Source organism: Oncorhynchus clarkii, chromosome 33, assembly GCF_045791955.1.
Source record: "Oncorhynchus clarkii lewisi isolate Uvic-CL-2024 chromosome 33, UVic_Ocla_1.0, whole genome shotgun sequence".
Lineage (NCBI taxonomy): Eukaryota > Metazoa > Chordata > Actinopteri > Salmoniformes > Salmonidae > Oncorhynchus > Oncorhynchus clarkii.
This window is the reverse complement of record NC_092179.1, coordinates 10494758-10512364: the sequence shown is the minus strand read 5'-3', so window position 1 is coordinate 10512364 and position 17607 is coordinate 10494758. Positions and strand designations below refer to the sequence as shown.

At 38.5% G+C, this 17607-nt stretch overlaps 1 protein-coding gene across 2 annotated transcripts; it reads right to left on the bottom strand.

Annotated features, from left to right (window-relative positions):
* Positions 1 to 5856: 5856 nt before the first annotated feature.
* Positions 5857 to 17063, bottom strand: LOC139392742 (cyclin-dependent kinase inhibitor 1-like). Of its 2 annotated transcripts, none has more exons than XM_071140962.1 (3): positions 16082 to 16571; positions 10235 to 10737; positions 5857 to 9591 (listed from the first exon to the last, which is right to left on the bottom strand). In XM_071140962.1, exons 2-3 carry the CDS (start codon positions 10725 to 10727, stop codon positions 9533 to 9535), a joined length of 552 nt encoding a protein of 183 aa, XP_070997063.1. In that variant the 5' UTR covers positions 10728 to 10737; positions 16082 to 16571; the 3' UTR covers positions 5857 to 9532. The 2 variants fall into 2 exon arrangements, with proteins under 2 accessions (XP_070997063.1, XP_070997062.1); XM_071140961.1 differs by lacking the exon at positions 16082 to 16571 and adding an exon at positions 16777 to 17063 and having other exon boundaries at positions 8709 to 9591.
* Between the last annotated feature and the right edge of the window lie 544 nt (positions 17064 to 17607).

Genomic DNA, 17607 nt, shown 5'->3' with positions numbered 1-17607 from the left:
TCCTAGATCTGAATGAATGAAATATTATTTTTAAATACCTTTTTCTTCACATAGTTGAATGTGTTGACATCAAAGTCACACAAATTATCAATGGAAATCAAATTTATCAACCCATGGAGGTCTGGATTTGGAGTCACACTCAAAATTAAAGTGGAAAACCACACTACAGGCTGATCCAACTTTGATGTAATGTCCTTAAAACAAGTCAAAATGAGGCTCAGTAGTGTGTGTGGCCTCCACGTGCCTGTATGACCTCCCTACAACGCCTGGGCATGATCCTGATGAGGTGGCGGATGGTCTCCTGAGAGATCTCCTCCCAGACCTAGACTAAAGCATCCGCCAACTCCTGGACAGTCTGTGGTGCATCTGTTGGTGGATGGAGCGAGACATGATGTCCCAGATGTGCTCAATTGGATTCAGGTCTGGGGAACGGGCGGGCCAGTCCATAGCATCAATGCCTTCCTCTTGCAGTAGCTGCTGACACACTCCAGCCACATGAGGTCTAGCATTGTCTTGCATTAGGAGGATCCCAGGGCCAACCACACCAGCATATGGTCTCACAAGGGGTCTGAGGATCTCATCTCGGTACCTAATGGCAGTCAGGCTGCCTCTGGCGAGCACATGGAGGGCTGTGCGGCCCCCCAAAGAAATTCCACCCCACACCATGACTGACCCATCGCCAAACCGGTCATGCTGGAGGTTGTTGCAGGCAGCAGAACGTTCTCCACGGCGTCTCCAGACTGTCACGTCTGTCACATGTGCTCAGTGTGAACCTGCTTTCATCTGTGAAGAGCACAGGGCGCCAGTGGCAAATTTGCCAATCTTGGTGTTCTCTGGCAAATGCCAAACGTCTTGCACGGTGTTGGGCTGTAAGCACAACCCCCACCTATGGACGTCGGACCCTCATACCACCCTCATGGAGTCTGTTTCTGACCGTTTGAGCAGACACATGCACATTTGTGGCCTGCTGGGGTTCATTTTGCAGGGCTCTGGCAGTGCTCCTCCTTGCACAAAGGTGGAGGTAGCGGTCCTGCTGCTGGGTTGTTGCCCTCCTACAGCCTTCTCCACGTCTCCTGATGTACTGGCCTGTCTCCTGGTAGCGCCTCCATGCTCTGGACACTACGCTGACAGACACAGCAAACCTTCTTGCCACATCTCGCATTGATGTGCCATCCTGGATGAGCTGCACTACCTGAGCCACTTGTGTGGGCTGTAGACTCCGTCTCATGCTGCCACTAGAGTGAAAGCACGGCCAGCATTCAAAAGTGACCAAAACATCAGCCAGGAAGCATAAGAACTGAGAAGTGGTCTGTGGTCCCCACCTGCAGAGCCACTCCTTTATTGGGAGTGTCTTGCTAAATGCCTATAATTTCCACCTGTTGTCTATTCCATTTGCACAACAGCATGTGAAATATATTGTCAATCAGTGTTGCTTCCTAAGTGGACAGTTTGATTTCACAGAAGTGTGATTGACTTGGAGTTACATTGTGTTGCTTAAGTGTTCCCTTTATTTTTTTGAGCAGTGTAATTAGTAGACTTAATCTGTGTAGAATTAGTAGGTCTAATATAATTAGTAGAATTAATATGTGTAGAATTAGTAAGCCTAATAGAATTAGTAGACTTAATATTTGTAGAATTAGTAGGCCTGGTAGAATTAGTAGGCTTAATATGTGTAGAATTAGTAGGCCTAATAGAATTAGTAGACTTAATATGTGTAGAATTAGTAGGTCTAATAGATTTAGTAGATTTAATATGTGTAGAATTAGTAGGCCTGATAGAATTAGTAGGCTTAATATGTGTTGAATTAGTAGGTCTAATATGTGTAGAATTAGTAGGCCTAATATAATTAGTAGACTTAATATGTGTAGAATTAGTAGGCTTAATATAATTAGTAACCTAATATAATTAGTAAACTTAATATGCGTAGAATTAGTAGGCCTAATATAATTAGTAGGCCTAATAGAATTAGTTGGCCTAATATGTGTTGAATTAGTAGGCCTAATATAATTAGTAGGCCTAATAGAATTAGTTGGCCTAATATGTGTTGAATTAGTAGGCCTAATATAATTAGTTGGCCTAATAGAATTAGTTGGCCTAGTATGTGTTGAATTAGTAGGCCTAATAGAATTAGTAGGCCTAATATGTGTAGAATTAGTAGACTTAATACGTGTAGAATTAGTAGGCCTAATATAATTAGTTGGCCTAATATGTGTAGAATTAGTAGGCTTAATACGTGTAGAATTAGTAGGCCTAATAGAATTAGTTGGCTTAATAGAATTAGTAGGCCTAATAGAATTAGTAGACTTAATACGTGTAGAATTAGTAGGCCTAATAGAATTAGTAGGCTTAATAGATTTAGTAGGCCTAATATGTGCTGAATTAGTAGGCCTAATAGAATTAGTAGGCTTAATAGAATTAGTAGGCCTAATATGTGCTGAATTAGTAGGCCTAATAGAATTAGTAGGCCTAATAGAATTAGTTGGCCTAATATGTGTAGAATTAGTAGGCTTAATACGTGTAGAATTGGTAGGCCTAATAGAATTAGTTGGCTTAATAGAATTAGTAGGCCTAATAGAATTAGTAGACTTAATACGTGTAGAATTAGTAGGCCTAATAGAATTAGTAGGCTTAATAGAATTAGTAGGCCTAATATGTGCTGAATTAGTAGGCCTAATAGAATTAGTAGGCTTAATAGAATTAGTAGGCCTAATACGTGCTGAATTAGTAGGCCTAATAGAATTAGTAGGCTTAATAGAATTAGTAGGCCTAATATGTGTAGAATTAATAGGCCTAATAGAATTAGTAGACTTAATATGTGTAGAATTAGTAGGTCTAATAGAATTAGTAGACTTAATATGTGTAGAATTAGTAGGTCTAATAGAATTAGTAGACTTAATATGTGTAGAATTAGTAGGCCTGATAGAATTAGTAGGCTTAATATGTGTTGAATTAGTAGGTCTAATATGTGTAGAATTAGTAGGCCTAATATAATTAGTAGACTTAATATGTGTAGAATTAGTAGGCTTAATATAATTAGTAACCTAATATAATTAGTAAACTTAATGTGTGTAGAATTAGTAGGCCTAATATAATTAGTAGGCCTAATAGAATTAGTTGGCCTAATATGTGTTGAATTAGTAGGCCTAATAGAATTAGTAGGCCTAATATGTGTAGAATTAGTAGACTTAATACGTGTAGAATTAGTAGGCCTAATAGAATTAGTTGGCCTAATATGTGTAGAATTAGTAGGCTTAATACGTGTAGAATTAGTAGGCCTAATAAAATTAGTTGGCTTAATAGAATTAGTAGGCCTAATAGAATTAGTAGTCTTAATAAGTGTAGAATTAGTAGGCCTAATAAAATTAGTAGGCTTAATAGAATTAGTAGGCCTAATATGTGCTGAATTAGTAGGCCTAATAGAATTAGTAGGCTTAATAGAATTAGTAGGCCTAATATGTGCTGAATTAGTAGGCCTAATAGAATTAGTAGGCTTAATAGAATTAGTAGGCCTAATATGTGTAGAATTAATAGGCCTAATAGAATTAGTAGACTTAATATGTGTAGAATTAGTAGGCCTAATGGAATTAGTAGGCTTAATAGAATTTGTAGGCCTAATATGTGTAGAATTAGTAGGCCTAATATGTGTAGAATTAGTAGGTCTGATATGTGTTGAATTAGTAGGCCTGATATGTGTAGAATTAGTAGACTTAATACGTGTAGAATTAGTTGGCCTAATAGAATTAGTTGGCCTAATATGTGTAGAATTAGTAGGCTTAATACGTGTAGAATTAGTAGGCCTAATAGAATTAGTAGGCCTAATAGAATTAGTAGATTTAATACGTGTAGAATTAGTAGGCCTAATAGAATTAGTAGGCTTAATAGAATTAGTAGGCCTAATAGAATTTGTAGGCTTAATAGAATTAGTAGGCCTAATATGTGCTGATTTAGTAGGCCTAATAGAATTAGTAGACTTAATAGAATTAGTAGGCCTAATATGTGTAGAATTAATAGGCCTAATAGAATTAGTAGGCTTAATAGAATTTGTAGGCCTAATATGTGTAGAATTAGTAGGCCTAATATGTGTAGAATTAGTAGGTCTGAATTAGTAGGCCTGATATGTATAGAATTAGTAGACTTAATACGTGTAGAATTAGTAGGCCTAATAGAATTAGTTGGCCTAATATGTGTAGGATTAGTAGGCTTAATACGTGTAGAATTAGTAGGCCTAATAGAATTAGTAGACTTAATACGTGTAGAATTAGTAGGCCTAATAGAATTAGTAGGCTTAATAGAATTAGTAGGCCTAATATGTGCTGAATTAGTAGGCCTAATAGAATTAGTAGGCCTAATAGAATTAGTAGACTTAATATGTGTAGAATTAGTAGGCCTAATGGAATTAGTAGGCTTAATAGAATTTGTAGGCCTAATATGTGTAGAATTAGTAGGCCTAATATGTGTAGAATTAGTAGGCCTAATATGTGTAGAATTAGTAGGCCTGATATGTGTTGAATTAGTAGGCCTAATATGTGTAGAATTAGTAGGCCTGATATGTGTTGAATTAGTAGGCCTGATATGTGTTGAATTAGTAGGCCTGATATGTGTTGAATTAGTAGGCCTGATATGTGTAGAATTAGTAGGCCTGATATGTGTTGAATTAGTAGGCCTGATATGTGTAGAATTAGTAGGCCTGATATGTGTTGAATTAGTAGGCCTGATATGTGTTGAATTAGTAGGCCTGATATGTGTTGAATTAGTGTGATATGTGTTGAATTAGTAGGCCTGATATGTGTTGAATTAGTGATATGTGTTGAATTAGTAGGCCTGATATGTGTTGAATTAGTAGGCCTGATATGTGTTGAATTAGTAGGCCTGATATGTGTTGAATTAGTAGGCCTGATATGTGTTGAATTAGTAGGCCTGATATGTGTAGAATTAGTAGGCCTGATATGTGTAGAATTAGTAGGCCTGATATGTGTTGAATTAGTAGGCCTGATATTTGTTGAATTAGTAGGCCTGATATGTGTAGAATTAGTAGGCCTGATATGTGTTGAATTAGTAGGCCTGATATGTGTTGAATTAGTAGGCCTTATATTTGTTGAATTAGTAGGCCTGATACGTGTAGAATTAGTAGGCCTGATATGTGTTGAATTAGTAGGCCTGATATGTGTTGAATTAGTAGGCCTGATATGTGTTGAATTAGTAGGCCTGATATGTGTTGAATTAGTAGGCCTGATATGTGTTGAATTAGTAGGCCTGATATGTGTTGAATTAGTAGGCCTGATATGTGTTGAATTAGTAGGCTGATATGTGTTGAATTAGTAGGTCTGAGGCCTGATATGTGTTGAATTAGTAGGCCTGATATGTGTTGAATTAGTAGGCCTAATATGTGTTGAATTAGTAGGCCTGATATGTGTTGAATTAGTAGGCCTGATATGTGTTGAATTAGTAGGCCTGATATGTGTAGAATTAGTAGGCCTGATATGTGTAGAATTAGTAGGCCTGATATGTGTTGAATTAGTAGGCCTGATATGTGTTGAATTAGTAGGCCTGATATGTGTTGAATTAGTAGGCCTGCTATGTGTTGAATTAGTAGGCCTGATATGTGTTGAATTAGTAGGCCTGATATGTGTAGAATTAGTAGGCCTGATATGTGTTGAATTAATAGGCCTGATATGTGTTGAGTTAGTAGGCCTGATATGTGTTGAATTAGTAGGCCTGATATGTGTTGAATTAGTAGGCCTAATATGTGTTGAATTAGTAGGCCTACTAGATTTTCCAGCTGTTGACACTGAAGATCATATGAATGTATAAGGACGTAATAGATTATGAATGAAGACCAGTCTAAGAAAACAATACTTTGTGTATATTTATATCATTTAATAATGATCGGAAACATACTGTAACAAATTAACATCAAAGTCAACAGTGCACCAAAAACCGGTCAATGAATCTTCCACAAATATGTCCACAATTTCAACATTTGTCATTTTATTTTCAAACTTTTACCAAATCAAAGGTAATATTCTGCTCCCATGTAATTACGTTGTAGTACACTTTCAATACATTAGCCATTATCTTATCAAAAACATATACAAGGATATTATTCATTCATGCAAATAAGGCATGCAATACTATGTTTTGATATACCTGCGATAGACAGGTTAATTCGATTTAGAGCAAAGTTTATTTTGCCACTGTGGGACACACTGGGCCGGGTGGGGGGGTGCAGGATGGAGCAGCAACTTATCACAGTTAGCTTGCAAAGGGAATTCTGGGAAAACCAGTACAGTCAGTAATATTAGGGCTGAGTATTGCCTTGTTTTAACACTGTTGTAATACCAAGAAAGCACCTAATATCTATTTATCATTTTGTGTCCGACCCAAACTATGATAGCCCATCGTCGGTGTCCCAGTTCAGCAGTGACGGTTTAGTTTTTCTAAACACTTCCCCTTCCACGAGAGTAGCTCTATAAAATCAGAAACATCTTGTCAATGTTTTAGTGCAATACACATAATCCGTTAGTTTTACCAAAAGGGCATTTAGAATTATTTCCCTACAAAAACAAGATACATCGTTAAAAATAAGTTAACAGACTTTTAAAGTTTTATTTTGAACACATTGAAAGACAGGCGCATATAAACCAACATACACACAGACTCAAATCCGAACACACACACAAAAAACACCATCAAATATTATTAAATAAAAAACGGATAATCGATTCCATTGGTGAGGTGAAGTGTGTAAACAGAAATGAAAACATTCTGTTGACATGACTCTCTACGTTGGCAAGTCAAGAGGGCGGTGCTATAAGAACCTCTTTGGATCCAGACAAAAGCCCTCTAGAACACAGGCCACTCGTCTGGCTATAGAACCTCTTTGATTCAGGGTCTCTGACATCATTCTGTTGCGGTCTATCCTCCATTCTGTCTACTTCTGGGAGACCAGTCAAAGCAAAGCAAGCCAAGAGAGCTAGTGGTAATGGAATTTTAATTGATGACGGCCTCTCTTTTAAATTGCATATTCAACAATTTACAAAAAAATTTAAACTGAAATTGGGATTTTATTTTAGGAATAAGGCCTGTTTTTCTTTTGAAGCCAGAAGGAGGCTAGCATCAGCTACATTTATGCCTTTACTAGACTATGGGGGATATTTTATATATGAATGCTTCCACTCAGTGTTTGAGATCAATTGACACCCTTTACCATGGCACTTTGAGATGTATTTTAAACTGCAAAACCCTTACGCACCACTGCACTTTGTATACCAGGGTTGGCTGGCCTTCTCTAGTCACTCGTAGGCTCAGTTACTGGTATACTTTTATTTACAAAGCCATTTTGGGTTTACTACCTTTTTATTTGTGAATTTTTATTGTTCAGAAATGTGGTGGGTACTCTCTTCGTTCGCTGGACTTTATCCTGCTAACTGTTCCAAATGTCCCAACTGAAATTGGTAAAGGGCTTTTAAACTGGAAGAACTTGTCCCGATTGGTGAATTTGGTATAAAATACTTTTAAATTGGAAGAACTTTTGAGGCTGATTCCCTGACCTGTCAATGTTTTTAATTTGCTGTTTTATACTCTTGTGAATTCAATGGTTTCTACTAGATTACTTGTAGTTTTTCATGTTGTCTGTCTGTCATTTTTTTTTAAAATGACATGGTGCTGCCTATCTTGGCCAGGGTGCTCTTGGAAAAAGAGATTTTAATCTCAATGAGCCCTTCCTGGTTAAATAAAGGTTAAATAAAATAAATAAATAAAAATAACAAAGCTCAGGACTCCCAGAGGACTTGAGTTTCCTCCGTCCTGCTTTGAGCTGGAATGGGTCCTATCACTCTGACACACTTTTACCTGATGTGTAACTAAAGCCTATGGTCTGAACCCGCTATCCCACTGAACCAGCTATGAACAGCAATAACAAATCATCTCTGTAGTTTCCAACAAATATTTTGGAATTATTTGACTTTTTAAAAAAATGTTGTATATCTTTTTTTCTATTCTTTTTGTCAATCACTCAATGAGGTAGGTAATCCAGATGATGTCTATTTGTTCGAACATGACACATTTAGGGAAAGGCACTCCCTGTAGGACTGCTATTTTTGCCACTATTATTTACAGTATTGCGATGCGACTCAGGCTATGGAGAATGAACGGCATAAAGTTTGGAATGCAATGCCAACGGACAAATCTGTGATACGGCATATTAATCACAGGTTTATCTGAGATGGATTTGGAGATGCTTAAGGCATGTGGATTTCTATGTCCCTTGACTCAAGCCAACGCTTACAGATGACTCACATATAATATGTTTTTTTCTCTTTTTTTTATTTTGGTCAACTGCCTCAGTTGTCACAACTGTCTTGTATTTTAGCACAGGAATGGAAATGTGTTGCAGCTCAGCTCCTCGTAAAAAATAATCATTTACTGACAGAACCTGGAATGTTCCGTATGCATTAAGGATTCATGTACTTTTGTGAACTGCAACACCATTTAACTTCAATTCCAAACAATGTCAAAGCTACATTCCTTCATACAGGAAAGAGTTCAAAACCTAGAGGCTGCCATTATACAAAGACAAGAGTAGAAAAGGCAACGTTGTTAAAAGGATTTAGCCAACAAAGCAAACATACAAGGTATATTCAGTTTTGTTACCAAAAAGTTTCCAAGAATATGTTTTACTACCTTAAAAAGACAAAGGGAGCTAAATAAAATAAAAACAATTTATTTTATTCAGTTGTGCACTGAGATTTTTGCCAAATTCTACAGAGACGGTGGTGCCAACAGTGAAGTGTATGCTAGCCATAATAACAATATTTGAGAATGAACTTAAGCTAATTTAAGCTTGTTTCCTACCGACACCAAATATCACTCTGTAATAATACTCACACCAAAAGGCTTAAGAATAAAACAATTACTGTAATAATAGACATTTACTGAGAAGTACTACTGCTCAATAAGATGTATCATTATCATACCGATGCCTGATGCTGGAACTTCACAGTTGACCTTTGCACCCTAGGCTAATCATGGTCACGTTGCCAATTTGACCTGAGGTGACCCCGGGGCCTCTTACTCGCGTGGCTGATACTTTTACAGCCGTGGTGAAACTGAAGACGACACGTGGAGTGAGGTCAGGAATAGTTGAACTACTCTTAGAGAGGTAGTTAGAGTGTGGGGCGAAGTGGTTGGGAGTTAAATACTACACCAAGGGTACTGTTGGAAGAAATCTCTTACAACATAGCCATTGTTTTTTTTTTCCTGATGAGTGCATTTGAATTATTTCACAGTATAATCTAAAGCTTAGACAATAATACAAGCTTAGAAAATATAGATGAAATACAGCTATATAAATATATATACAAACATCCATCATTTCCACTTCCTTTTCCACTTCCTTTAAGACATATTGTAGCTATGAACTCTTCGACCGTCAGAGTCGCTACAGAACGCTGCAGAAATTATATATCCATCTTAATGAGGTGAGTTCCAAACGGAGCATGCCCACTGAATTGCACTCTTTCCTGGGCTGTGTTTACTGCAGAGAGGACAGTTTGTCATGCATGGTCGTCCTCTTCTTCACGACAAAGAATTCTGTGGATGACCAGCAGAGAGAGAGAGAACAGGTGTTAGTTCCCAGTCCCAGTAATGTTCTATCGGGGAAATAATATGTGCATCCCAAATGGCACCCTATAGTTCACTACTTTTAACCAGGGCCCAGAGGGTAAAAAGTAGGGCACTTGATATAGGGGATATGGTGCAATTTGTGACGCACACATCAAGGCTTATAACAGGGTTATATAAACTGTTTGGAGACATAGCACAGGTAACACAGTGTTGTTGCATGGCCTGTTCCTAACATAGTTCACATACAGTGCTTTTGGCAGCACACTGAGGTATTCACAACTGTTACTCAATGGTTAATAAAAGGTTAATAACAGGTTAATAACAGGTTCTTTTGACGTTCAAAACAACCTGTAAACTTATATTATCTCTCTTTAAATGAAGACCTCTGGGCTTATGGTTGCTATAATAATAATACAAAATATACAACTGTATTTATTACTATTATTTATTTATTATCATCATAATTATAGTCACGTTAACCTCTGGACTCACTATTTGTGTCAGAAAATGTGTATACTACTAACTCTCTATTGCTTTTTTTCGTACAGCTTTTGTATGAAGCCCAATAGAAGGAAAAAGGAGGGAGGAAAGATCGTTCATTGACACTGACCTGTTATGGCGGCTTGTCTCCGTTTGACTGCTCCTGCCCTCTGGCTGGCCATCTTCTTCTCTGGCCTCTGGATTGTATAGCTCTCCCTGGTGGTCACCTCCAGGTACTCCTCACCACAACTGGACAACCCTGGAGACGATGCCCGGGCCAACCTGACATTCTCTCTCCCCGCCCTCTGCCCGTCGATGCCAATCACCGGCTTCCTCAACACACAGTTGCGGTAGAACGCCGGCACATCCTGGCATTTCATCTCCTCCCACTCCACGCTGGCGCCCTTGGCGGCCGGCTGGCCGGTGTTGAAGTCAAAGTCCCAGCGCTTGTTGGCCGACTCCACGCTCATACCCAGGTGCCTCTGGAAATCCTGTTGCAGCTGCTCGTGGTCCACAGGCCCAAACAGGTTCCTCCTCACCGGGCCCTGGGCCATGCGCTTCAGCTCCTCTACACTCCGACAGACCAGCATGGCCCCGTCAGATAATAATGATGATGACGCCATCTTAATGTCCCTGAGAGAGAAAGGGAGATGGTTAGAGGTGAGGTGTCTGTTTTTTCTATGAGGTGTGACCCAGGTCACTATTGGTGTGGTCTAGGTTTAGGCTACGCACAAACACACACACATACTCATATCAGCGTTTGACCTTTTGGGACAACGTTGAGTTTAATGTTATCAAACACACATGCCCTACCTCCCTCACATTCAACTCTGGACCTTGAAGACAGTTCCACTGCATTTTCTGCATTCTTCATTGTTTCCCCCCAATCAGGGATTGATTTAGACTTTGGACACCAAGTGTGTGCAATTAATCATCAGGTAGAACAGAAAATCAGCAGGCTCCGGACATCGTAGGGTAAGAGTTGAGTACCCCTGCCCTTAGTAATTAACCATATGGTAAGAGACCCACACACCAAATAAATCTCCAACATCCACAGAATCAGAATAGAAGAACACATGAAGTATGTAAAAATGAACCTGCTCCACCTGCTCTGGTCTCTGCTCTGGCTGCCAGAGGTGAGAGGTCAGGAGGAAAGGTCACATGGTGCGGACCGGGAAACGTATGGAGAATGTTTCACCTCACGTGAGAATGTTTCATGTGCTCTTCTAGTAACCCCATGTAATTGCAGGGATACATTCTGAACTTCAGGAATGTTACACGTTGTTGTAGTTTACTATTTACAACTGTCCAAAACTAGTGTTATAAATTCCCACCTTTTTTTGTGACATGCAAACATTCTACCCAACAAGGAAACCTGGCCCTGTATCCACAAAGCCTCTCGGGGTAGCAGTGCTGATCTAGGATCAGTTTTGTCTTTTAGATCATAGTGTATACGATTATATGGACAGATCCTAGATCAGCACTCCTACTCTGAGACTCCTTGTGGACTGATCAGCTTTTTGTTCAAATGTTCAAAGTCACATAATTCCCCACAGCGATTATATTCAAAATGTGACAGCAAGTAAAACAGTATACAGCCTACATTACGACTTCCAAAGTCTAGAAAATATTAATTCATATTCAATAGATCACATGTAACAGTCTGACTTCCTGAAATAAATACCTGTTCTGTTGGTCAGAGTTGCCTTGCTGAGTCTATCCTAGGTCCTATAATGACAAAGTCCCTCAAACGTTCCCTTCACTGAAACATCTAGATCTTTTTTTTTTCGTATTATTTTGCCTCCGTGAAATATAGTGTTACCCGCCAGAGTGTAACAGTCAGTTACCCACTATCAGCATCAGTGAATTGGAAGGAACCACACTGAAAAAGGTGCGCCAGACAGGCAGTGAACCATTTCTGCTCCTTGGGGCTAATCCCTAACATTGTTACACGGCAAACTTTACAGCGTCTGGGATGCAACTGTTAAAACGTCTGGCTTAAAATGCCAGCCCCCTCATACGAAGAAAAGGGCTTGAGTAAAAGAAACCATTATTCCACATTGAGAACATTAGGTTTTATGGATCAGATGGACAACCTTTTAGGACGTTCATCTATAAAGAAAACTCAAAGAAACAGCCAAATTGAAAATAAAACACACCAAAAAATAAATAATAATAAATGTTTGAATCAAATTTTTGGATGTTATACTTTGAGAGACGCATACACTATGCTGGGTTGCTTGGATGACTCAACGGCTGGTTTGCAGGCGTTCGTTCTATTAGTTGGGTTGTTTTCTTTAATAACTGACAGGTTATTGATGCTGGGTTGTTTTCTTTAATAACTGATGGGTTATTGATGCTGGGTTGTTTTATTTAATAGCTGATGGGTTATTGATGCTGGGTTGTTTAATTTAATAGCTGATGGGTTATTGATGCTGGGTTGTTTTATTTAATAGCTGATGGGTTATTGATGCTGGGTTGTTTTATTTAGTAACTGATGGGTTATTGATGCTGGGTTGTTTTATTTAGTAACTGATGGGTTATTGATGCTGGGTTGTTTTCTTTAATAACTGATGGGTTATTGATGCTGGGCTGTTTTCTTTAAAAACTGATGGGTTATTGATGCTGGGTTGTTTTCTTTAAAAACTGATGGGTTATTGATGCTGGGTTGTTTTCTTTAAAAACTGATGGGTTATTGATGCTGGGTTGTTTTCTTTAATAACTGATGGGTTATTGATGCTGGGTTGTTTTCTCCCCCTCCTTTCCTAATGATGAGAGTTTGTGTTCAGTGTTTGGTTTGTTGCATGTAGAATATCGTAGCCTATTCATTGATGATACGCCTTGCTTTACTGAAGTTACAGCGTTTGATTGCCGATAGATAGGCCGAGTGCACAGTTCGGAATCTGTCTGCATGGTGGCCGACCTGCCTATATTGTGCCCATCCCTCTACCTCCGTCCTTCACTAGCTCACTATGAACGACGCAAGTGTTTGCGTTCTCTGATGTACGGCAAAAATCTATCTCCTCCATTCCAAAATTACCAAATCTTATGAGTCAAGTCTTGCACTCAGAAATGGGAGTCAACGTGCAAGGAGTGGAGGAATACATTTGGAGTCGACTCTCCACCCCTATGTCATCATCGTTAAGAGTTGGGAAAATGGCAAGAGAAAGGCAAGCAACAGCAGTGAAGTCCTGCATGGCAATACTTAAATGAGAAGGAAATGCAAACTTTGTGAAGTGGAATTGAGGTACAGTAATGGAGGTACAGGTATAATCAGTGGTGACCCGTGTTTCAGGGCAGAGCCCCACCTGTTTTGAGACCCTTGATTTTTTTTTTTTTTTTAATATATACATATATTCATATTTTGGGAGGGGGACTCTTGCCTGTTTTGCATGTTATTTTGGTATTAATACGTGTCACCTATCAGTTTGCAAACAATGTACAAATATATATACAGTATATAATTGAGTTAATAAAGCCGCAGCTCCAAAATGCAGGTGTTTGAGCCTAGCTCAGTGCTTTCTGTGGTGGCGGGGCTGGCCAGCAGAAAATAGGAGCATTGCGCTGTGACAGGCTCAGTGTTCTGTCACTCATGGGAACCTTATGCAATTCCCAAGCTTAAGTCCTTAGAAAAGGTAGACATCAACATTTCAGCCCTTTGGGTCCTGCCATAGAGTTACATTACAAGTGCCCTTCCAAGAAGGCTCAAGGTCTTTGGCCACAGAAATTACATCAAATCACGTTATATGTACAGTAGCTTTGATTGGACTGATCATCTTACTTTCACAATCTTAGCTAGCAGTCATCAACATGAATCAAGTCAACAATCTACTGGCAAATCCTTTTTAATCCTTGTCATTTGAAGAGAAATAATGAAGAGAAACTATAGATAAAACGTACCGGTGCTCATCGACCATTGGATATAAACATTACACAACAATTTGGAGATCGCAAATTCAACAATGAGTGGTTTGTAAGGAATCAGTGACAGTGGCTAACTGCAAGCATTGCAACTGGGAAGTCTGGAATAAACAGCTCAAACTGGGAAAATGCATTTTGAACGGTCATTCAACTCGCAAATTGTAAATTCGGCATCTTTCTCTTTGATGACAAAATTTGCCCACAAAGGAAAGCAAATCACAACAACGTGAGTCCAAAAATGTCTTATGCTCCTTCATAAATTATGTAGGATGCCAGAGAGATATGTGTACTGTAGAGAAGAAAGTAATACTAAGTGTACGTTGTGTAGTAAGCTGTTAGTAGCCCACGTGCCTCACCCTAATAATTTGGTCTGTTTTCACCAACGCGGTATTGTAAACACATCATTCCTGGCCGGTGTGTGCTTGTTTACTAACTTTTTTTGTACAGCTTTGACAGTGCTACTGATAGTAGTGATGACGCTTGGCTTGCACGTGCAAATTCAGCACACACAACATTCTACATGCTAAAATCACCACTGGGTGGAATGCTTAACCACCTGAAAAGGCAACCCCGTGAGACCCCAAATAGTTGTTTGCAGCAGCGCATCTGCATTATGAATTCCAAGTAGATTTTTATGAATTTGTCATAGTGTTTTAACGGAAAACTGATTTAAAAAATGGAGGTTTAAACATTAAGAAATGTTTACTATTTGTCACATCCCTAATGGTTAACACATTTTAAGATTTAACACTGACACCTTTATAGCTTTAATGAGGCTTACACAACTGTATGAGTTTCTCAAGAGCCTATGGATATCCAAATTGTTGGGATAGTTAGCACTTTGTTACAATATGGAAATAGTAATGTTACTCATTTTATATTAAAATATGTAATGTGCAAAAATATTCTAGGAACTTTTTATTTTGCACTGTACAAACTTAACATCATGAACAAGTATGACACTTAGTTACTTTTGGCCACGTCAGAGACGATCTGAAAGCCACGCCCCTTATAGGAAACCCCTCCTGAAAAGAACATTGTAAAAAAAAGACCGAGTTGCTGAAAGTAAATAAAAACATGATTGATGGTTAAATGAACCCATGTTGGGGTAATCCCAACAGCCCAACATGTTGGGTTATTCAAGAAAGAATTCAGCATGTCCAATATTTACCTTGTGCTGAGTTACCAAATAACACAAATGGTGTTGTTTTTAACCCAGCATTTGTTTGAGTGTAAGAATCTTGAGGAAAACAGGAGCGAGAGCCAGGGAATTGATGGGGTTGAGCATGGCCTGTCAACTGTGTTAAAACAAATGTACATTATATTCGTTGCTCTTTAGCTATAGATATTGAATAACTTACATAAAGATTATAGTAGGCTTTGTATGATATACGTTAGTCCTACTATGCCATAGATGCCCATACTCTACACTGCGTTCATGACGCAGTTTGAGAATATTCTTATTAGCCTGTTCAGTGAATAACAAATATTTTCAACGTGGTTTGAAAACACGTTTTACGTTAAATCCTTTGATTGAAATAAGTATTCTTTCCAATAACATATTTTTTAATAAAAATAACAACATTATCCTAAACGAATAGAAACTGTCATCCCTTCAACAGCAACAGCTCAACTCTTGCGAGTGAAAGTTGTTTGCGTCCGAAAAGTGGGCGCGGTAACTAGACCATTTACAACTCTCTGGAATCCCCAGATCCACACGAACATTCTCAATCTCCGATAATAATTATGTCCAACTTCTCCAAATAGGCGATAAGATGAGAAAAAGTTTGAAACACATTTTAAGAGTACGGCACCCGAAATCATTGCCAGATGTTAAAATAGATTCAAACGAGCCTTATTGAAGATAGCACAGCAGAAGTATACATCACAGATGACGCAGTTACATTCGCATACTACATGAGATGTTGATCAATGAGATGCAACAGAAAAAATACACATGGACAATAACAACCCGAAACAGCACAGATTTGCCTCTGCAAAGTCTGAATAAGAATGCAAAACTTCTCAAATGCTGCCAATATGTGACTTCTCTTACCAGCAGTGTCCAATGATGCACTCAAATGTGAAATAATGTTGCGATTCTTGATGTTGTTGCTCAAAAATAAAATGAGGCGCCTCACCGAAGTACAGACTGATACTCTTCACTGTCCACGATGAACTAATATAACTTTAAAAGCTCCCAGTTATTGCGCTCCCTTGTCCCCTTATGTGACTTGTTTGTTCCAACAAGGCAATGGGACGTCCTACCGCAACAGAATACTTAATCACGTGATAATCATCATAACAATCGGGGGTTTGGAGCTGGACAATGCCCAAGGAAAACACCTTGATGTAATCAGTCATTCCTGATGTCTTTAAATAAATGTCATCAAATGACACAAAGGGTTGGTAAATGTGTGCACCCTGGCCTTGCAGTCTTCAATGCACTTAGAAAAAAAGGTGCTATATCTAGAACCGAAAATGGTTATTCGACTGTTCCCATATGAAAACCCGTTTTGGTTCCAGGTAGAACTCTTTCCACACACAGAGGGTTCTACTTGGAACCCATAATAGTTATACCTGGGTCCAAAAAGGGTTATCCTATGGGGACAGCCAAATAACCGTTACGGAACCCTTTTTTCTAAGAGTGTAGGCTAATGCAAAATCTGGCATACAATAAAAATAACATTGGTATGGACTACTTTCTTGAAATCAAGAAACGTTTTATGAGTTTTTCAATAGATGTCTTACCTCGTTTTCATCATAAGAAAGTTTTGAAGTTCCGTGAGTGGTAAGATTCGAACTGCGCGCAAAGACTTGCTGCACTGTGCCAGAGTTATGCTCTCTAAGTAAAATATCTTGGCACGTAGGACCCATTTTCCCAGCTCTTTAGAATGTGACACATTCTTATGTTGGCATTGCGTCACGTTTCGCAAAGGCTGCGTTCCAAGACCATAAGTCACGTTGAATTTCAACGTGACTCTAGTCAACCTTCTACTCCATTTTGTATTTTTTTTCTCCCACAGTTTATATAACCTACGTTTCATTTAGGTACAGTCATCTCCCGCTCGAAAAGTTCTCAATGGGATTTACTAGGCACAAAATGTTTTTTTTGCTTTGCTGTTTTCTTAAAGTTTGACCTATATTTGAGACAGTCAGATTACTATTTAGAACAGTAGGTTACAGATCAAGCATAAGGTCTATGTTAGTCTATTATGTTCTTCTAGTTAGTCTATTGGGCTATCTATTAGTATTAGTCATAATTAACATTAATTCATTATTCTAACTTACTTGAATTACAATGTTAGTGTAAATAAACTGAAAATGTATTAAAACATGTACAAAGCTTTATTAATACACTATTATAGTAGGCCCACATATGGACAACAACAAGGCTGCGTTTACACAGGCAGCCAATTCTGATCTTTTTTTCACTAATTGGTCTTTTGACCAATCAAATTAGCTCTGAAAAAGAGCTGATGTGAAAATACCTGATGTGATTGGTCAAAAGACCAATTCATGGGAAAAAATATCAGATTTGAACTGCCTGTGTAAACTGCAGCTGAAGTGTCATATTATTAT